The sequence below is a fragment of the Pygoscelis adeliae genome, unplaced genomic scaffold (genome assembly GCF_000699105.1).
Source record: "Pygoscelis adeliae isolate BGI_AS28 unplaced genomic scaffold, ASM69910v1 Scaffold71, whole genome shotgun sequence".
NCBI lineage: Eukaryota > Metazoa > Chordata > Aves > Sphenisciformes > Spheniscidae > Pygoscelis > Pygoscelis adeliae.
The window spans coordinates 855,418-878,874 of NW_008824356.1; the positions used below are offsets into that span (position 1 = coordinate 855,418).

General features: G+C 35.6%; 1 protein-coding gene across 1 annotated transcript in view; it reads right to left on the reverse strand.

Moving 5' to 3' along the window:
* Positions 1-21,888, reverse strand: part of HEATR5A (HEAT repeat containing 5A) — a 59,905-nt gene extending 38,017 nt beyond the window's left edge. Inside the window, exons 1-13 of the mRNA XM_009319359.1 lie at positions 21,851-21,888; positions 21,407-21,439; positions 20,073-20,341; positions 18,814-19,025; positions 14,072-14,180; positions 13,396-13,545; positions 12,961-13,132; positions 10,222-10,382; positions 7,469-7,724; positions 6,180-6,335; positions 5,109-5,359; positions 1,776-1,887; positions 728-880 (exon numbers count right to left, since the gene is read on the reverse strand). Coding sequence (XP_009317634.1) covers positions 728-880; positions 1,776-1,887; positions 5,109-5,359; positions 6,180-6,335; positions 7,469-7,724; positions 10,222-10,382; positions 12,961-13,132; positions 13,396-13,545; positions 14,072-14,180; positions 18,814-19,025; positions 20,073-20,198 — 1,858 coding nt within the window. The 5' untranslated portion in view covers positions 20,199-20,341; positions 21,407-21,439; positions 21,851-21,888. The remainder of the gene's footprint in view (positions 1-727; positions 881-1,775; positions 1,888-5,108; positions 5,360-6,179; positions 6,336-7,468; positions 7,725-10,221; positions 10,383-12,960; positions 13,133-13,395; positions 13,546-14,071; positions 14,181-18,813; positions 19,026-20,072; positions 20,342-21,406; positions 21,440-21,850) is intronic.
* Between the last annotated feature and the right edge of the window lie 1,569 nt (positions 21,889-23,457).

Here is a 23,457-nt window from a genome sequence, read left to right on the forward strand (position 1 = left end):
ATTTTAATAGTGAGAGAGAGGGGTGATCACTATACTAGGGTTCACATTTCTGCAATGCAAAGGACCCTTTAGTACTCTAGAACACATCACTGAAATACATTAAGTATTTAAAGGTCACTGGAGTAATCTCTTGGAAACCAAAATTCACAATATTTCATGATGAAAAAATGCAACCTACCAGACAGCAGACAAATACATAGTACTCTCTACTGGCTGAGAACTGCAACCTCCTTATTGTAATTTTTACCTGAGTGTTTCCACTCTCACAAATGTGTCTGACTGACTCACCAAATCTATTTTGCTTACAGTAAGTCAGCTATTAGGAAACAGAACTGCTATTTACCAAATAAAATAGACTGTATAAACAACAGAACATACCCTGGTTTGGGTCCTCATTCATTACAGTGATACGTATGTTAAACAAGAGAAGAGAAGCAACCTTCCTGACATCATTTACTGCTTGGAAATCAACTGATTAGAAGAACGAGGAAAAACGCTCTTGGATTTTTTTGTTTGTTTGTTTTTTACAAAAATGAAACACGTATATATAGATATAGGCATATAGGTAAATATACATATATACAAGCATGTATGTTGGGGCGTGAATACATCCTTTACCATCCATTGAAAAGAATCAGTATGAAGTATTGTTGTTCTTTCAGAAGGAAAAACAAACAAACAGCCAAACTATAAACATGCAGAGAAATACACAATAAATCCCGCTTACCACAGAGAGCACCAGCACGACCTTCCAGTGTTACTTGCCAGGTAAATGAATCTCCCCGTGTCTTCTCTGTTTCTAGGTCTTTAGGAGATGATGGAAAGATGCACTTCCACAGTAACAGCATTCGTGGCAGATGGTGTTGGACAACTGCAGGGCCTGTAAGCGTTGACAGTAGTCATGCCAGTGTAAGGATTAATAAAATTAAAATTTTCTCTTTGTTTCTTTTATCTATGTTCACAAAATCATTACAGCTGTGAAAAAACTTTATGCTACTTTCCCAGCCGCCTCATATATCATTTCTCAAACATTTACTGTCTTGGTACTCCATTTTCATACGTAACTACATACCCACTGACACATTTACAAGTATGTCACCAAGCCAACTATAATCTCTGTTTTACTAAGTACAGACCCTGTGGATCACCAGCATAAAAGAGATGTAATAAGCAATAGTGATGTTCAGAAAAGCAAACATTTGTTGTAGGTTAATCTACAAGGTGTGTTTCCCGTAATCTAAGAAAAAACTGGGAGCTATTGGGCAGAAGCAATAGCTGAAAACATGAAAGGTGCCTTAAAAATATGAACAAAACAGGTAAAATACATTCTTCATGAGTAATTTAGTGATTGCAATCAATAATCTGACCACTAATAAGTATCAGAAAGTTCTGTAAGATTTCAAATGCCTGACAAGAGGGAAATACAAATTATTAGCTCATTCTGTTCTGGGATAGATCTGAAAAAAATATCAGTGTAATTCTTTATGACCGCAAAGACATTTGGTTAGATTGACTTTGAAATTTATCTTCTACATTTAATTAATAGCAGTCTCACCCAGTCACTGTTTTTCAGACATTGCTCCCAATGAACTAATAGCAAATTTGGAAGAAATGACATTTTTATTTTAGAACGTTTTTCTAAAGATTCCAATTTACATTGTTTTTTAAGAATTATTTTGCAGTGCTAAATTAAATGAAACATCAAAAGAACTAAGTCAGAGAAAGAACACAGAACAGCTTAGTTTAGTTTAAGAAAAATTGTAGAAAGCTACCACCTAATGTCATGAGGGCCGCTATCAACAGCCATCCAGCCTGGGTTCGCTGCAGTGAAATGCGACTGTTCTGAGAAGCAGAACACAACAAATCCTCTGCTACTGTCATGATTACCTTCAAAGTTAAAGAGAAAAACAGAGCATCAGCATCTTAGTAACTACCAAACGATTTTTCAATACTACTTGCTGTGATACTTAATCCTATTTCAGTGTTCCCAAATAGAATACTATCTTCTTCTCACACTGTAGCAAGAAACTCAGGCTCATGAAGTTGCAGTGACCAACTCGGTGCTAGTCTGGGACAGCTTCAACAGTTCCTGTGGGGTACTAGGTAAGTTACTTTGCTGCTTTGTCCCCTTCTTTTATCAGCAGTAAAATGAGAGCTGATAATTCTCACAGGAATACGTGTGGCAAGGATAGAAGTGTTCTCGTATTCTGTTTATGCCACTAGGTAGAAAAAGGATAGCATGAGACCTATGAATTAGAGCTCAGAAGAAGTGGTGAAAGGGGCAACGATCTTTTTATCCCTGTTTTAGAATACGATCTATCATTCTCTCTGACAGTTTTTAATCAACAAATGATATGACTAAACAAACAAGTTAGAATGGTATGGTACGGTTAGAATTAATCCTATCTTAGTTTCTCCACAATAATTGCGTGTGTCTACTATTATGTGCTAAATGCAAGGTGACAATCTGTGCTTGTTACCAAAGCCTGAGCTAGCTGGAATTTACATGGGGGAACACACAGTGTGTCCATGGACAATTACTACAGTATGGCTACAGCTTCAAAAAGTATTCTGCAAACGGTTTGTTTCAATTCTGTTTAACATATACCAAAAAGTCTTTCTTACATCTTGCATTATGTCTCATTGCCAAAACAAACTGCTTGTCAATTAGTATTACAAGAAAGAAGCGTCATTATCAATAATATCATTAAAAGCCTCAGTATAGCAAGTATCCTTCTATAATTTTTTTTGCACACTATAATTTATTTGGACAGTATAGACAGCATCCTTCTATAATTTATTTGAAAAATTATAAAACTTCATGAAAGTTTGCACATGAAAGTTAGCTTCATGAAAGTTTGAAATTTGTACACTTCCAAAACTTAATGAAATATTAACAGTCTGAAAATATTAGTTTCCCCAATTCCATACTGCTATCAGACGGTTGCAAATGAAGACATTTATTTTCACAGATTCTTGATAGATTTAAAATATTTTATTCTAAAATTAAAATGGCACCCTTGTGAAATTATATTATTAAAAATTACTAACAGCTTACTAAGCTATACTTAAATTACCTGATAAACAAGCATCCTAGAAAGGATTTCATTTAATGATTTCTGGCAATTTTTCTCTCTATGTACTAGGAGAAATGTCTTATTTTTGAAGGACTTTTTTGAACTGAAGTATAAGCACTAATACAGAATGCTAAATATATACACACCCACTAATTATTTCGTTCTCTTGAATAGGTTCCACCTGCAACTCTAACCACTCTTTCAAAGGAAAATGCATTAATATAAAACAGCTTCTGTCCAGGTCACTACTGCCTACGTTTGATATTTCCTTTTCAAAACTGCTCTATTTAACACTGGTCTCTTTCAGTTCCTCAGAAGAGGAGCTAGTCTGGAATCTGGCAGTGTTCCTAGGAGAGAATGGAAAAGGGCTTTTGTCAACTCCTCTGTTCTCCCCCCTGCCAGCTTAGTACAGAATACAGTGTTTCTCCCACACTTTTCTGTGCCCTCCCATACCTCCTTCTGACCCTCTTTAATCCTTTTCTATTCCTCTAAAAGAAATCTTTATGAAGAATTAAGTTTCTCTGTTAAATAGAAACTTTAGCTCGGCTTAGGTGTATAGTAGTTGAATGGCACTTCTTATCTATATAACTGGGCAAACGATACTCATTTTGTTCTCTCCCCATGGTCTTTCAGTAATCATGAGGAAAAGTTTTTAAAAGCCAAGAAAAACAGGCTTTTTTTTTTTTTACATTTATAAATTGTTTCATCAGCAGTTGGGATTTTGAATGTTGAGAACTGTAGCTAGCAATGTCTGTTAAGGAGTGGTGTGGAACAGTCAGTATTCAACAATGCTGAAAGGGTTGGGTGGAATCACTGCAAGGGACATTTTTCCTAACGTACTAAAGCATTCCTTTCATCTTACAGTGCTGTAATAACAAGAAAAAAACCCACAATCCTTGTATGAAAGTGTGCCACTTCTTCTCCAATGTCCACTGGCTCCAAAACAGATATTTTCAGAACTGAGAATGCAAGTTTCCACATTAGGCAGAGAATTAGCATGTACTGCTGATATTTGTGTTGCACCATGGTTTTCCAACTGTGAGTAATTCCATGGATAAAGTTCGCATTGAGATGGAAACAGCTTCTTCTCCTGGTCTGTATTTCTACATCTGCATATCCCTAAAACTTCAGGGCACAGTATATCCTATCTGCGCTAGTGGAGAGATTGGTACAAGCATCTTAGACTATGTTAATGCAAGAAATTGGTTTCTGTTAAATTCTGTAAAATAAAATGAAAGTGTGTATCTGTTGGACCTGATTAAAGATTTTGTTGGACTCAACCAAAGATTTTCGAGATAATACATAATTGCTGTTATTGGTATAAGCACTGACTAAACTGTACACTGGAGAGTCATTGATGGGCCTAGGAAATATTAATTTGGCTTAATCTGTGGTTGAATGAGTTTCCTTCCAGGAAGCTTATTTCTAACATCACAGCATGCAATAGATCTGTATGTATACTTCTAATTATTTTTTTATAAAAGAAAGATCTTTTCCTTTGGCAGAGTCTGATACATTTCAGCTGTATGTACTCCAGACTAGCCTTTTCTCACCATTAACACTGCTGTCTAATTTAAGCCAATGTCAAACTGGGCCAGAATTGCAGAAAGTTTGATCTTGCTGTAAAGAATTTAGTTTGAAATTCTGGAAAACGTAACTCTACTCACAAAATGTTTTCTCCAGATAAACCTTTTCTTAGACTGTTGAATTTAAGTCCTTACAGCTCCACAGAATTGACCTCTGTCCCAAAACAACAAACAAACTTCTCCCCTAACAAACCTCTCCATTAGAAAAAGGTAGCAGTATGAGTGGTTAATAGTCATTAGTGACATTTCCTGAGAAATTCACAATCCTGACACATGTGAGAAAAAAAACTTATCTGAGTTATAGTATGCTTCAAAATCCCCTTCTTGAGGAAAGAAAATATCTCATCAGTCTGCTGGGTTATGTGATCATGTCATAAAGAATACATGCAAATACTACTGCAAAAACATCAAAGAACTGCCTATAAGTAAAGTATTCAGACCATACCTTCCCTTTTCCATGTGGAATTCCTAAAGGACTGTGTTTTACTGCACCCAGCAAAGAAGCAACAGCAAAACTGTAGCCAGTTACTGCTTCTGGGGAGGATTTCAATGCACTAAGACGTTCAATGCAACGATCCAACAGTAGGGACACATAGGAGGGCAATGCTACTGCAATACAGCGTAAACACCAAGCTGCTGTTAGTCTAACTGAAATGCTGGGATGAATAATGACAGAAATTACTGCTTCCAGAACTCCTGAAAAATAAAATGCATAAACATACTTAAGAAACAGGCAAGAAGATTGTCAAACAAGCAAAAAACGTATACAGAGGACTGGTGAACATACCGCAATCCAGCTTCTGTACTTCTCTTTAAAAAGTACGATTGATTTTTATTGTGAAATATTTCTTATCAAATTTAAATACTTCAATACTTTTCAAAAAAAGTTACCCTGAATGAAAAGTAACAATATGAAGAAAACCTAACATATTATGCAGTTATTCACCAACATGCATAGAAAATATCTGTTAAGTGTTCTCAAGGAAGCAGAAATCCATGCAGTGGAAACAGATGTACACTTGAACCCATCCAGAAAAAAAAAAATTCTCCCTGCAGCTAAATGAAAACAATAAAGGTAGATGAAAATACCCAGCTCAATCAAACTGTTTTACTATAAACATTATGAAGTGTTGGAACACAACATTATGAACCCTTAATGGAGTTAAATTTGATAGTGATTTTTTTTTTTTCATTAACATACAGGCCGGAGAAGATACAGAACTCTTTGGGCAACATCTGAAGATTTCCTACAGCATGTAAGGTAGCCAACTTCCCCCCTTCCCCTTTTTTCTTTTTTTTAGTTTAGTGGAAGAAAACAGAAAAGGATAGAAGAACTAAGGAGGTCCAGGTGAGGAGACTGCACACCAGAAGAAAGGTTGCTATAGTCAATGCCAGACAAAGGATCCCAAGAGATTTGAAAGAATTGACAGTCTAGCCATAGGAAATCAAGGAAGATCACAGCAAACGAAGGAATATATTTTGTACTCTGGTTCACAAAATAATTCAGGGCTTGTACCTGTACTGGAGTCTTGTAGTAATGGTGCTGCTGTAGTTCCTAAGCCATGGATGAGACTTCCGAGTTCCTGAAGTGCACACACAAGCACATGCTGACTTGCCGTTACATTTGTTGTACTAATTCTTGTTTCCAAGTTACTTTCACTCATTGCAGCATCTGATAACACAATATAGGAAGATCCCCATGAAATCATCACCAAAATGAAACAAACAGATCGGAAAAAGGATTTTGCTATAAGTTGTTTATATTACCAAATGAGCTTTTATGATTACCATTTATACTATTTACCAAACTGTTTTCATAAAGGTTTACCTTTACTGAGACAAGCACATTTCTATTACTCAATTGGATAGTGTAGTAATGTCTGTGAGGGCAGGAGGGTAGGTAAAATGGAAACTATCAAATTGCTTATCTTTAAGTGATGGGGAACAAGTGGCTAGTAAGAAGCATGCTATTCTCAGCCTCACCAAAAGTGACTTGAAGAGGACATGCTTTGATATAATTTGCCAGATTTTACTACATAGTAGGAAAAAAGAAAGGGAAAGAAAGAGTGAAATAGTGCGAGAACAAGCGAGCAAGACAGTGGGGGTGGGGAATAAAGAGGGAGGGAAAAATCTGGAGTTTTTTGAAAGTTCATCTTTTGAGACACAAGTGATTATGTCAGTTTAGACATTAACATTTAGATATTTAACTAGGATACAATATGCAGCTGTATGCCAGGGGATGACTGGTTATACCCAGCATTCTCTTTCTTTTCCCCTACAAGGACGATGGTGGGAGATCAGCAGCTTTTTTTGGAAGCTGTGTACAAGACTTTATCATGCAAGAGATCTGTTTTCTCCAGGAGAAATGCTCATTTTGTCAATTAGGAACATATGCTTCTTTTTTGAACCATCAGTAGTGTCAGCTGCTCTGAACAGGAAGGCAGAATCTCGCTAGACCTATATTAACCGCCAATTTAACTTATTTTACAATACTATCTATATTTTATTACTGCATATATTTATTATTTTATTATATTTGTAATTGGTTAAAATTATATTTGCCAAGGAAGACGTGTTAAAAAAGGTGTTTACACTTGTGTGGGTACACACATGCACACAGACACACAGAAGCAAAAACGCAGCCCAAGTTAAAAACAAAGCAGTCCATCAAAAGCTCTCTACATTATTATGTTAATAAATCAGCACTATATATTCTATTTCTGCAGTCTCTGGATTAGGAAGTTGGACAATCACTTAAAAAAGGAAAAACAGAGGCTCAAATGGATAATCTTGTTAGACCCATACCCATAACTTTCTTCAGTTTCCAGATGGCCTGACAAATCTCCTTGGCAGCTGCAATTTGAGCTTTTTCCCCAAGAAGGCCTCCTACTGTAGCTCGAAGGATAAATGAAACACAGCAGCGACAGCCGATAGCATCCATCTGACTCTGAATAGCCTTAGGATGAGACTGAGACACGAGATCTAGAATATGGGAAAGGAAGGCAGAGAAGTTCCTTTCAAGCCATTGTGCTCCTAATGTAGAGACAAATACCACATACGCCTGGAAGAGATTTGAAAAGAAGCCATATTTTAGAGCAAAATCATCTGGAAAACCACTGCCAGCTATCTCACATAATTTTTTTTATCTCTGCACATTGCCACAACTAGAACGTCATGAAACTGAGATTATTTATACATTTACGCATCCATAAATCACATATATTCTCACTTCAGGTAGCTTCAGGTTTTTTGGATCTATTTAAATCATTTAAATTACTATCAAAACTATACAAGCAATATTGCAGCCTGCTTTGACTGTAAGTTAATTCAAGCTGCTTGCCCATGTTATTTCATTGCAGAGTGTGAGAAATGGCAGTTTATCCTGCACAGGCACTTGTTATGTAAAACATTGGGTTTGGTCTCACTGAACAACAGCTTCCAGCTATTTAGCATTCTGCACATGGAACCCAAATTTAATGTATGAATGCATTTCAAGAACTACTATGTTTCAAAACTATAACCCATAACCCTGAGAGAATTTTTTTTATTATAGCCTTTGAATTAAGGAATATTTGCAGCCCCCAAGCACTGCTCTTCATCTCAATGAATTTTAATTGTTTGCCTTGCAATGGAGGTACCATAAAAAGACTATGTTTGTCACAGCAAAGAGAAGAATGCAGAGTCACTTTACAAATCTAATCACCGCAAGACCATTTATTTTGCCACATACTATGCTCCCTCACAAATTTCTTGCATGTGCCTGTGTTAGATTTTTTTTTTTTTTAAATGAAAGGATGTGCTACCATCAAGAAAAGGGAATATAAAAAATAAGAATATGCAAATGAACACACAAAATTCCTCATAAGTTCACAAATACTACCCTTATCAACAAACTTCTATATTTGCCTCATACCTACTTTGTCTCGTGTCTAATATTAACAACTAAATTATTCATGTAAAAGAAAGTGAAGTACTGTAGACAGAGAAACTGTACTACTAGATCCTGTCAGCATCTAATAGCTCTTGAAAAATACTACTTAGGCTTCATAATGTACCAATACATTACCCCTATTTTACAGATTTGAAAACTGAGGACTTTAACAGGATAAATAGACTTGTGAAGAGTTATACTGCTACATCTTGAACAGTAGAGTTATAAATGGCTACATCTTGAACCTGGCTGTGTCTTGAACAAATATAAATTCTTCTGCCATATGTAAGAAGTCATCTTCAGTGTTTTTCTTATTTTTTAATTTATAATAAGCTGCAATTCACATAATAATTAATACATTTTATAACTGCAAGCATTTTCTACTTACAGGCACTGATACACGCACAATTTCTCAAGTTTTTCTTATAGAAACATTGCACTATTTTAACTGCTGTGGTACAGTTAGAGTGTACCATCTAGCACAGGTACTATTGTGTTAACATAGAAATGCATGAAAAGGAGACAGCCTCCAAAACCCAGTACAAATAGTCAAAACACTGAACTGAAATATCTATTCCTGGAAAACTAATAAAAACACCATGTATACAGAACACCCTAGGAGTCTGGCACGCATTTTCAAGGCAAATAGCTGTCAAGGTATTATTGTTTCAGCTTTTCAGCCTCTCTGCCACAAGTTAATGCTTCCACCCAGCATGATCTGAGCATAGAAGACAATTTGTGAGCACCTTCTAGCTGTTTCAGTGGAAGTCTGGCAGCTTCTATCAGTAAGTCAAGCTAATTTACAGATTTTTTGCACTACAGAAGTTGAAATGCACTGAAAAATTCCCTTACTGGCAAAGGGGACGTATAAAATAGCTGTGGGGACTGTAACATATTAAAATAATCACAGCTCTTTGATATGTAAATGTTCACCATGTCCTTTAGTCTTGATTCACAGGTTTAACATTTGAATATCTAGGTCTTAGCATGTAAATGCCGTTTAAGATACCATGTACAGGAAGAAGCCAATCTGATATTATCTGAAAAATTTATACTGTTTTTACCAGCATGCACTATACGGTCTGACTTCAGTTCTGCTCAGTTAACAAGATTCTATCCTCTACGTGAGCATCCTGGAACACAACAAAACAGATGCTTGTTTTTTTCCACTAAATTATGTTTTTTTATTTTTCACGCACTTACTCAAAGCAGAACCATTCTTTCAGAATGGGACTGAGAATGTCCCCATATAGAAGGAAACTATTCCAAGTTCAAAGAATTCTTTTAACTTCCCCCTTTTATTTTTAGACATAAGGTATTAAGTTTTAAATTAAAAATTTGAGAAAAGTACTTATTTATATCACTTCAAATTCATATCACGTGAAGCTTTCACAAGTAATACATAGTTTGAATATTTCAAAATTAAATATCAGGTAAACAATAAGCAACACCAGAAATCTTTTTTATTTTCTTTCTAGCATAACTCAAGATGTAAATCCTTATTTTAAATTACATGTATTTCATCACAGATTCAAAAAAGGATGAAATCAGAGATACATGGAGAGCAAAACAGTTATTATAGCAATGTTTAGCAATCTCAGAAAATCATAAATAACGTAATCCAAACCTGGGTGACTCCAATTCTAACATCTCTGCTGACCGAACTGGTCCCTTTCAACATATCGCCACTGGCTCGTAGAAATCCACAACTTCCACGGAGAAACCCAGTTCCCAATAGCTCCATCACTTCTTCCAAAGAGATTCTGCGGAAGTTATGCCTGGTGGATGCTAAGAATAGATGTAAATCTTTAGAGGAATAGCTCTGTAAAACCTGTTACATTTTAGAAGAAAAGTTTCAACTCTAATCGTTTTAGAAAAAACGATTTGCACAAATTCAGTAGCACAACCAAATCCAAATACTGTTTGAGCATAATTTCACAACAGAAACTAAGACATTTTAGGACTCAGTGCTCCAGTGAAGCACAATATTTCTCAAGTTTTTCTGCTTCAGCTATCTTTAAATAATTTAGGCCATCACCTAATATATATACATATATTTACCCTCCCTCAGTATTTAGCGTCTCATCTAAGCTCCCTTTGCAAAAAGGTCTGCACAACCTACTCCTACCACCCAAAGCTTCATGAAAGCCCTGACTCTAACTCATTCCAGCTTACCGCCAAAGACAACCGTCTATTCCGAACTCCAGACAGGGCGGATTACCATTCTGCTATGCTGTCATGGTTTAAGCCCAGCTGGCAACTAAACACCACACAGCCACTCGCTCACTCCCTGACCCCCTACAGCAGGATGGGGGAGAGAATCGGAAGACTTTAATAATTGAAATAAAATAAATAATAATAATAATAATGATAATAAAAATATAAATTGTAATGAAAATGAAAATAACAAAAAGAGAGAGAAATAAAACCCAAGAAAGACAAGTGTTGCAAATGAAAAAAATTGCTCACCACCCACTGACCGATGCCCAGCCAGTCCCCCAGCAGTGGTCCCCCCCGGCCAACTTTCCCCCAGTTCATGTACTGAGCATGATGTCACATGGTATGGAATATCCCTTTGGCCAGTTTGGGTCAGCTGTCCTGGCTGTGCCCCCTCCCGGCTTCTTGTGCACCCCCAGCCTTCTCAGTTGGTAGAGCATGGGAAGCTGAAAAGTCCTTGACTAGTGTAAGCACTGCTTAGCAACAACTAAAACATCAGTCAGTGTGTTATCAATATTATTCTCATGCTAAATCCAAAACACAGCACTGTACCAGCTACAAGGAAGAAAATTAACTCTATCCCAGCCAAAACCAGGACATATGCTTAGCCAGATAAGGGCACAGCAACAGGGTCTCTTAGAAACAAAAGCATCTCACCTTAGTATTAAATTAGCTCTCCAAAATAATGAGAATAATAGAATAAGTTTACAATCTTCTAGGAAAATTATTTACCCATAGATCCTATTCTGTGGTTTTATTTCTTGATAGAAAGTTCATTTAAAATATGTGCTGGGACATGTGTATGCAAACATAGCACAATGACTGCATAGCGTGCAAACTAAGTGACCTAAAATTTTCACTGCATTTTTCATTGTCTTTGAAGTATTGTATTGGGAAAAGAAGTGAGAGGATTTAAGATAGTCATGTCCAAAAAAATAAAAAAACAACCCAACATCAGCAAGTTATCAGATACAAAGCAGAAACTTCAGGACTACACAATTCTTCATGCATTGCTCCCTCCACTTCTCCCTCAGCCCCTTCTAGCCCCCACCTAGCTTCTGTCTCACTTTGCTCTAACTTGTTTTTAACCTAGTGCTCCCCCACTAAAAATAACCAACCAAATGGCTGATGAGCTTCTTGTATTTCTGAAGTGCTAAGGTAAGATTATATAACTACATTGCTTACAAAGATTAAAAAGAACTACTGAGTTTATAAAGAGGTCAGAGTATTTTTTTTTTAACTTTGAATGGGAAAAGATAAGTGTTGATTGTTTTCTGTAACACAATAATTGTCTCCAAAGAGATTCTTAGAAAAATACTTTATAAATCAAGACTTCAGAGTCTCCAATGCAAAAAAGCCTCAAGAATTTTGAATGGCAGTTGGGCTTAAAGACATGTAATTTTGTCATTTGCTGCTTATTGCACTGAAGGTCTTCTCTGATGCCATTAAAAGCAGAACAAACAGTCTGAATGACACTTACGCAGCATCCTGTTGTATTTTGTTTAGATTACAGCTAAATATTTAGCTTTGGACTCCTAAGATTGGACTGAAAAATGCCCAGTCTGAATGACACCAGAGATTTGAGATGTTAACTTTGTGCCAGGATGCATCAGTTGGATCAAGTACTGTCTGACAGCAAAAACTGTTACATACTCTGTTGAGTGAACAAAACTACATGCTTATTTCTGCCTCAGATCACATTTGTACTGCTAGACAATCCAGATGTGGTATTGATGATTGTGGAAAAACAGCTTGAAAAGATATCCTTAACTCTTAAGTTTGACAAAGAGACACTCCCTCAAATCTTAGTATTTTCTACCCTGTTAAAATTAATCTTGCCTTTAAATTCTTGAGGCTACTAATTTCTCTCCATACGATAACAATCTTGTAACAGAGCCAACTAGTTCTATCAAATATTTTTCCTTGTTCGTGACTTTATAAGTATATATATATATATATGGGTTAACACAACAAAAACCACAGCACTTCACAAGAAAAATGGTACAAAAAAGATGAAACCAGAGATATGCACAGCCAGATGGAGTTTACATTGTGACTTTCCTTTGGGCTTCAACAGAACTTGAGAGTTTCTGATTATCTGACAGATTTTTACAGGTGAGGAATCAGCAAACAAAGTACATAACTTTACCTGTTGTCTGTTTAGACGTTAGAGCTCTAGCTAATACTGTGCCTAAAAGTTTCGAAACTGCTAATCGTACATCATAATTGGAACTTTCAAAGGATTTAAAACACAAGGTCACAACACTATCCAGGTCCGTACTCCACATAAATACTGCTTCGTTCTGAAGTTCAAGAAGACACTAGACAAAAAAGGGAAATAAAAATGTTTTGATGTGGAAAAGCACTCGGTACAAATTTTATCTTGCTACATAACACACAAAGTTCTCCCTAACAAAATAAGCAGGTTGCTTCATACTAAAATGACTTTAATTTTTGCTGCCAAGGCAATATCAAAGAAATAAAGATAAGCAAACAATGTATTTACTGCTGTGTTCATCATCTATTAAAATAGAATTTTATTTAGGGAGCTTACTTAATAAAAACAGCTATTAGAGCACTTTACCTTTGCAGCAGCACAGCGGACTGCCATGGATCGATCTGTCAAACATGATCGGGCAGCTTTGTAAATATCCCTATGACAGGGGATAGCAGCAGCTCCTAAACCATTTAATATATTTTGCAAACTAAGCATGATTTCATAACGACCTTGAGACTGAAAAACGAAAAAGAGAAATGTTAAAGTCCTGTAACCCTGAGCTCCTTGGAAATACAAAATGCCGACTACTGAAATAGGTAAACAATGGTTTGGGTCCTTCAGACTTTTAGAGATCTTTTTATGCAGAAGTGAGTTAAAGCAGATAACTTGCTCTGTAACGCTGTAAGCAAGTGAAAATAGTAATTCTATGTTCTACTGGAAAGTACTCAATAGCAGTTTAAAACAAAATACAAAGTACAAGCTGGAGCAAAATGTTCTCATTAATAAGGCAAATAAATTTTCTAGTTTATCAAGTTCTTTCATGAAATTAGCTTGAGAATAGCTATGATCCATCCTTTTATAGTCATAATCCATTAAGTCTCCAGTAATTCTTTGGAATTTAGACATTGATTTTTATCCTACGGCTTTCCACAATTTTTTCATATTTTGGTATCATGCACTTTCTCCTATTCATTGGTCCAGCTACCAACAGTAAACATCCTATTACTTTTCCAATCATTTTCTAAACATGCTGTTCCAATACCTCTGCATTCTTCATTGCTTTAAGCACATTCCCAACGGTGTCAGTAAAACTGTTTCCCAAAATTCTTCCCAATTTTTTGTATAAATAGCCCAAGCATACCACCGCAGCACTAAAACAAAAGCAAATCCAAAGACGCGTGAAAATGGATGCAGTAATAGATGAAAGAGGTTAAGACAACTAACATAATCAATGGGCAAACAACAAAATAACTAAATAGAATGTCCCAAAAATGTAAGTGGATTATCAAAAGAAAAAAAAAAAAAAAATCTGTGTGTGGCACATACTCACACTCTAGTAGAAATGTGGACACAAGGGTTTGGAAAATAACTTGGATAATACAAGAATTCAGGTAATACAATCTTCCAATAAATTTTATGACAGGAATACAATTTTCATATCCACCTTTAAACCTTAACATTAATTTCTAACTAAGCATGCCCTGCATTATGTAGTCTATGGCACTGTGCTATGGCAGATGCTGCTAGAAGTAGCCAGGGACAGTATTTACAACTCGATGGTCAACAGCAGACTGCAAATGGTCTAGTAATTAAAATTCCGGCATTTATGTAGAACAATACATAATAAGGCAACACCTTGAAGGAAATAAAACTATAAGCCCATGTCCTTTTCAGAGCACACAGATTCTGAATTTAGTTTCCAGGTGAAATACCTGGCAACTGGACTCTGTGTGCTCATCGGCATCTCCTTTAGCAGAAGTAAAAATTCCTAAATATTAGGGGGGGGGGAGAAATAAAGAAAAAGTTGCTTAATTAAAGAGTGTTTTCCTTTGAATAATTAATTAAGGAAAATACTTTGGTTTTGTATTGACAGATCTATAACTAAACCAATTAATTTTATGAATACAAGGAAAAAAGAAATTATATATTTAATCAGCTTTCAGCTCTTTGGCCAGACCTACTTAAATATGCAGTGACGCTGCTCAGCACCTCCTTCAAGAAAACAACATTATACTTATTCCCCAACTGAATTCAAGTTTCACATAAAGAATTTTAAAATCTCATACTGAACACATTCTTAATTAGAAAAATGTATTTAATATTAACAGTAATTCCCTAAATGACAAAGCACAGCAAGAAAAACAAAACTGATATTCTTTATCTCTTATCATACCAAAATCCTGTTTTCATTAAAGCAACATTTTTCATTATTGCTTTCATCCAACTGAGTACACACCAACAGTTTGGATTTTAATTTTGTTCATGGTGCGGCTGGACATAAAATTACAATTGCACCATCTTGCTACAAAATTGATCATCTGATGGTCACAGATACTCTCTTTAATTAGCTTCAAGATTAAATAATATATATTTCACATCATAATCCAAAGGAGGAATATTTAACAAACATATATGAAAAAAAACCAAGCCAGAACTACCTTATTACATGACGGTATAACCTGCAAACACTCTTACAGGGTTGGCTGTACTGCCATGTGCTTAAGTGTCATATAAAAGAGTCAATCAGAGTTGAACAGTGATTTCTAGCAACAAAGTGGCAATATTTGTTGATGAGTTACATCTAGTCAACTGAAGATGAGAATCCAGCTCCTTCTGCACATCAAGATTTAAGTTTCTATAAAAGTTCAAAGCATAGGACCCAGGAAGCTCTTCTGACTGCCTTCTAGGACTGTATCATGACTTTAGTTGTCTATTTTTTTTCCAGAAATGTTTCTTCACTAAGTCCAAACTGTATTAACTATTGAGTCACTGTATCTGTCGAATCATGAGCAACAGCCAGAAGTTTCCAAGAAAGCCTGCACATTTAGAGGAGTTTTGCAGGGAAAAGCCTCTCTACCTGTGTTTTTTCCTCTCTGGCAGCACACCTCCATTTTGATATATGACTCTCTCTATAAGATACATTTAAGTTTTTTTCTCTCAAATTTTGCCTTAACAATTGTACTTGGAGAGGTAACAGCAAAAATGCAGAACTAAGATACTTAAATGTGGTAACATAGCACTGAGATCAGCTATGAAAGTTTGTGCCAGCCAAATGCTTTCAAAATGCTAGTGGGTATTTTAAAAACTTCGTAATTTAAAGTAAAGTAATAATCTGTATTCACACTACATGACCTGTTTATCTGATCTGATATAGCATTCACATCACACTCAATTTTAGTAGGAGATGAGCACCTAACTAAGGTTCTTTTTAAAATGCTTGCCTAAAACATTTCCATCTTCCACCTATATGAAACAAGAAAAATTATAATTTACGAGATAAGAGAACAATTCACTGGAAACTTTATTTAAAGACGTTTCCAGATGAATCAACATATTGTTAACAATGATGGCCAAGTGTTGCTACCAGACAACATGGGCATGTATGCTAAATAAGGACAGATGGCAAACAAAGACAACACTTTAATCAAGATTTTAAAAAAATAAAAAAAGAAAAAAAGCAGTCTTTCTTCACTGAACACCAACTATTCCATATACTTGCAGTGCAAGATGAAAGATTTTACTCAATAAAGAGTTCTGTAGTCCCAATTATTTTTCCTGTAGCTTGTTGTCTCAGTGTCAGTACTATAAGAAATCCCTTTTCCAAATCTTTTTTTAAGTAAACCATATTTTACTGCTACCTTTTTCTCCACTTCATCTCTTATTTCCTCTCCTCACTACTGCTTACATACCCAACAGGATTCTGAACACTGCCACCTCTCTCTTTCTCCCCCAGCTACTTCTCTGCCTTCTGAGTCTGGATATCTGCCATTTCTGTCTGTCTTTGCCATTTCTGCCTTACTGCCAATGGACTCCATCATCCCTCCTTGCTATGCCAACATCATCCCCCTTCATCCAGTGCGGCATCTTGCAGCCAAAGCAAGGAAGACCCACAGAGCTCTGTCTCATAGTACAGCTCACCTATAACATTAATGCATCTCACTGTTGAGGAGCCAGTAGTATAGCAGTAATGTACTTTGCAGGACTAAGACCCTTTATAGCAAACTTACTCTTAACTCAAAAGACTGCACAAGAGGTCAATTGGAACAGGAGGGAAACAAAAAATATTATGATACTGGAAAATACAACTGACTCCTTGCAAAAATCTATTTTCAGGAAACTTCACTTGGGTTGTCAGAAACAGGATGAGCATGTGAAGCAAAGGAGGAAGACAGATTCTGCTCTGCCTTGTCTACTGTATCATTAACGCACAATGATGTTTTACTATCTCTACCTTTATCTTTAATTTTCTTCACTATGGTGAAAGATGTGCATTGTTTCAGGAATGAAGGTTATTCATAATATTTCTGCACCTTAAGATTTGGTTTCACATCCTGCAGTAACAGTTCACATTTCTCTGTTCTGTTGGCTAGGCTTTAGGCGTTTAGTTACAAACATTTCAGTTGTTCTAACTAACTATATCCAGTTTCCCAGTTGGATCAAGAAACATACACAGTAACTGTGTGTTTTGTACCTGGAGTTGTACTTCTCTGTTTTACTGCTCTATTCAGCAGTATATTACCTTCTCCTTGTTTTTCAAACACCTGTCCCCTCGTAACTCTGTTATCCATTGCTGGTATTCTCTCTGTCCTGATTTTCAATTGTCTGGCTGGAGATCACCAATTGTCTTCTGCCCTTTTGGTTCCTGCTGCACACATACAGTATCTAATACTACCACATTCTTTGTTTTATTATCTATCCTGTGGTAGTGAACTCAGATGCATCATGTCAGGGAAACATTTTTTTTTCTTTTACTAATGTTAAATAAGTTACTGATGAAAAGCTTCCTTCGCCTTTTATCTAACAAGCAGCACTTGTTTGACTTGCTGTAAAGCATGGTTTCTTCAATATGGCAATATGTATTGCAAGCTGGTTTTGTCCCCTCACTGAGCAAAAACATAAAGCATGAACCAGCCTCATTTTACCCTATACTTTAAAGCAGACTATGGTCATTATAGTTCTGAATGATAGCAACAAGTTTAGCATTCCTACACTCCTAAATAAATTAATTTAGCTTAGCTTTCAAATCACTCAAGGCATTTCTTTCCAGTGGATCCAGTAAATACTAGCTAGATAGGCAGGTCAAATTTTGTTCTAGCTTATGCAACCTACGCTGACTCCCATCAGCCACCAAATTGCCTCTGCATTAAATGCTTCAAAAGTAATGTGATTTTAAAGCAATTTAACGTGATTGATTTTATGTTATATTTATGTGAATCATAACAAGAAACTTCTAAATAAGGAACAAAAATATATTTTAAGCTTATTAAACTTTCAAGGGCAATTCATGTTGTAAAGTACTGACCCAACTTTTTTTTCCCCACAACATGCAGCTGAACTTCTTACTCAACACTTTCCAGGAAAGACACAGAAAGGAGTATATAAATGGTTACACAACTACTTAACCACTCATAATTCTGCCCTGAAGGCAGCTTATATTAAACAATTAAAATATAATTGTTATAATACCTAGAGGGGAAGGAAGCAACTTGAATTTGCTTTCAGATTTCAGATGAATTCAGTTTCTCTTCTTAATACTCAAGTCTAAAAATTTTAGAGGTGTAATACCGAAGAAAAAATTACTTTTTACAGCTGGATACCCCCACAATAATGATACAAATCAGGGAGGCTCCCAAATTCTGTGTGTCATATGGTACAAAGCTTCTACTGGACAATGGGCAGAAATGAGGGAGCATACCCTCTCCTGCATTAACTTCTCACCGTGTAAATCTGTCGCTCTTGTTATTACTGGATTTGAAGTTTAGGGTTAAAAAAAAAAATACTTACAGTTTCGTAGGCAGATAACTTGGTGAATCATCTTTACTCCGAATGAGTTCATTGCATTTGTCAATTGTTTGGTAAACAGAAAAAGTGTCTCCAGTGCTATAAAGTACAGCTAAATTCTTGGCAACAAGCCGTCTGGTAGGAGGTCCTGGTGAACTGTTTAATAAAGAAGTCAATTGTTCAACCAGTTTCTTCTGGTTTTCCCTTATATCAGCCTGGAAATAAAATCAGTAAACAGTTAAATTTAGAAGTTAGTTAAAGATAATTAATGCTAAATCTCTTTACTTTTCATTAGTACCATTATGATACTCCGACATTCTTAATTAAAAATGAACATTTTATTGCACCTTTCTACTCAAAGAAAAGCCATCTCAAATATTTTATTCTTACTTTAAAAAAAAAAAAATCACATTTTTCAGAGCATAATTCATTCTAGTAGCATTTCAGGAATATGTTCTCTATGGCACTTGAATAGTCATATCTTGCTAAAAAAAATTTGCCATTTCTTACTTCTTTTATGCCTGCTTTAAAATAAAATAATTCATAGAAATATAGTCATTTAAGTAGTAAAGAAGAACTTCAGCAGAGTTTCAGGAAGTTGAGCATTAGAAAGGAAAGAACTTCCCTTAAAATAATAATCTATTTTAGTCTTATCTCAATTTTTTTAAATGCTCTTTAAAAAAAAATAAAATTAAGAGCCTGGCACTGTATTTCATTTAGATATTTTAACACAAATAACATAACTCTTAAATACCATTATCTAGGTTGGTTTACTGTTAAATATCCACATATGCTACTTAATATACACTAAACAGTGAACCAAACAGTTGGACAGTTGGCTGGAAACATGATTAGGAAAATAAAAAACAAAGAGAAAGATGTTACATTCTTGCTTGCTAGAGAACTACCAAATAATTGTGCCATGCTAGGTGGAAGCATGACTGCCATTCTTCATAATGGGGTTGCAAAACCTTGCAGGAATAATCTGAGTTAAAAAAAATAAAATTAAAAGATCACTTAATGCTTATTTCTCAAATTCCTTTCATTGGACAAGTGGCTCTGTCACTTGAAGGGCTGTGACCAAAAACTTGTAACATTTAGAAAGTTACTGCTAACACCGAACATACTTTCATTGTGTGTACGTAAAAGACATGAAGCGAATGAAATTGAATACTGCTCTTTGTTTTTAAACAAGATGATAAAAAAGACAGAGAGAAATAGCTCTATAATATGCTTTTCTTCTCAAGCCTCATTATACTTACTCTGCTAGTCACTGGTAAAAGTTTTTCCAAAAACTGTAGCCATTCAAAAATGAACTCTGCTTTTTGAAATTCACCAAGCTGGTTATACGCGTCTTCATTAAGTAGTAAACTGTGAGCTAACTCCATTCCTTGAAATTTTCCTCAAATCTCTCCTCAAACACCGTGGGGAAAAAAAACAAAACAAAACAAAACCAACTACCAGAACTATGTTAATCAATCAGGTTTTCTTCCCCATTAATATGTGGTGACTGAATCAGAAGTTTAAACACCTAGACAGAAAAAGAAAAAAATTACTAGCGAGTCAGCAATCATATTATATTTGTGCTTGGCTTATTAAAACTAAACTTTCAAAGGAAAACTTAAAATTAAAAAAAAAAAGATTAACAGTAGTTTTATTTAGGTGGCTTTGGTAATACTTAATGGTTTTGGAAATGAGATAACAGTATTGATGTAATATATGAATTAAAGTTAAATATACTTCAGAAAAATCAGAGGGGTTCTCACTGAGCTACTATTTTTCTTTTCATCTTGTTTTGCATGAGGTGAGGTTTACTAGTACTTAATCACATATATACCTGAAAGTAACTGGCCCCAAACATAATGACTTTTGCAATCTAGAATTAAGTGTGGCAATAGCAGTAACCTACACCTAGCAAACCCATGTTAATTATATTCACAAATAGAAATGCTACCATCTTCTTCAAACACTTTATGTATTCTCAGTGCCAAGCAAGGCATAAAGAAAAAACAGAACTTCATTGCTGAAGAAACCTCTAATGCTGTCTTTTTTCAAAAAAAAACCCCCACACCTGAAAAAAGGATGTTTCAAAAACTCAAAGTTCAAAAGAATTTATATTTTACTTATGTCTCTTGGACTATTTTGGGAATTTCCACATTGTCTATAGGCATAACTAGAAGCAAAGTGAGATGAAAACTACTTCTAATGATAACTTTTTTCCACGATTTAAATGCCATATAGTATTATATTTTGTAGTTTAGGCTATGTAGGCTTTGCAAACAAAAATAATCAAGGAGATTCTGGTAAAATGTCAACCGTATTTCAAAGTCCCAAACAAATCCTTTCCAGAGGTCACTGAGACTGCTGAACACACGTTTTTTTCCTAAGCAGTAACAATATTATAGTGTAAAATGATCCATCAAATAGTAAATGGGCAATACAAAGCAATGGTAAATAATTCAGTACTCGGATTGTCATCAAATGCACAGCAGAAGGTTACCTTTACTACTTTCTACACATTTTTTATGTAAAATTTACTCACAGAGGAAATTAGTCACATCTAACTTACTATAATGAACTGTCACTTAAAATTTACCTGAAATACCAGGCAGCTTGACAGGGCACCACACTGTAAAATGACAACCAGAGATAAATATACATACCTAAGTATACCTATATATATTTAATCTGCCTAGGTACATAGATGTTTACAATTTACCAGTTATCTCACTCCTAGAACACTCACAGAACTTAACTCTATCCTCACATTTTTTGAAACATCCAAAAAAAGTAGGATTATGTATTTCATTGAATATTTGAGTAGAGTTTCATCACTGCTCAGCATGGAAATTACATGTACAGGTCACAAACCCTCCTTTTTACCTCACCCGAGGCCTGTCCCAATGTCTAGTATATCTAAATCGTGTTCTACCACAGCAACTGATTGAACTTACATACAGAGCTGAGGATTACAATTCATAGCTGTTTTCCCCAACTGAAAAGATCACAGGCCGTTGTCACACATTGGCACTTAACTTACCTAGCAGATAGTTTCTCCTCATTGTAAAAACTGTCTCTGCTGCTCCAGGTTCTTGGAAAAAAGATGTCAAGAGCTTGATTTTCTAGAAAACGAGTTAACACAAAAATGAACTTTTAAAAAGCACATGAAATACAAGTGTCTGTTCTACAAAAAATCCCAAGAATTTCAAAGTCTTGCATACTGACAATTTTTATTAGCTAATAGCTCACCAAAAGGCACTGAACTGGAGCTCCATAAATATTATTAGCTGTTTATATGTTGCATTTGAAATGGGCAGACCCATCAAATTCACTATACAGCTTGATTCATTTAAATACTCAAACCACCTTTCTTATTTCTGAACTCAGATTAATTCTAAAACAACAACAACAAAGTAAGCTCAGACAGCATAATACCATAAGTATTTTCTACGAAGATAATTACAGTGCCTTCATCAGACCTACATTACTTTAATATATCTAAAAAAGCATAGGTGGAAAATATTTATTAATCTGGAATGCTATCATGAATGACCATGTCTTTATCATTAAGTCATAAACAATACAACAGCATTCATGTCTAAAACAACAACCAGCAGAGCTGGCAAAGGTGACTCAGCTGTTCTGAAATATTCTTGTACAATACTATGGATACAAAAAGACATGAGGATTATTAATCCATTCTCCTAGCTCCCAGATGTAATTTTAATATTAGAATCAATGGGCGAAAACATTTCCTTTTAAACCTCGTTCAACTTGAACTTAGTCTGGCAGGACATGAAATACAGGTTGCGTGCTATTTTAGAAGTAATCAGTTTTCAATCAGTCTTTAAAAGAATGATGTTGAGAACAAATTAAAAGTCCATGTAGATCTCAAAGTAATCTAAACTGCTTTCAGCCTGGGGAACCAGTGTTCAGCCTGGCAAAGAGCTAACAAAGCCCTGGCAAAGGGCTTATAAAAAAAGATGGCAGCAAACTCTTTAGCAGGGCCTGTTGCGACAGGACAAGGGGGAATGGCTTTAAACTAATAGAGAGTAGATTTAGCCTAGATAGAAGGAAGAAATTGTTTACGCTGAGGGTGGTGAAACCCTGGCACAGGTTGCCCAGAGAGGTGGTGGATGCCCCATCCCTGGAAACATTCAAGGTGAGGTTGGACGGGGCTCTGAGCAACCTGATCTAGTTGAAGATGTCCCTGCCCCCGGCAGGGGGGTTGGACTAGATGACCTTTAGAGGTCCCTTCCAACCCAAACCATTCTATCATTCTATGATGCAAGATTTATTTTTGTAGAAACTGAGAACTAACCACCCAGCAAAAAAATCACAGACCTGATCTTTCCACTGCTGGCCAACAAGCAAACCTTGGTTCCACGAAGCTGCATACAAAACGGTATACTCTCCATCCTATCAAAAAAACGTATCCCAAACACCTACTGAGACTCCCTTTAATGAGTTGTAAGCCTGCACACCAGAAATACTTAAAAGCTTTAAAAATAATAATAAAAAAGAGCACAGGCATACAACCTTGTGAGAAGAAAGGTGAGAATGTAGGGAATCAAGTCTTTACTGCGGCATATTGGTTTTGCAGTCAGATTGGAGAACAACGCAAAAGGCACGGTGCTTACAAGGCTA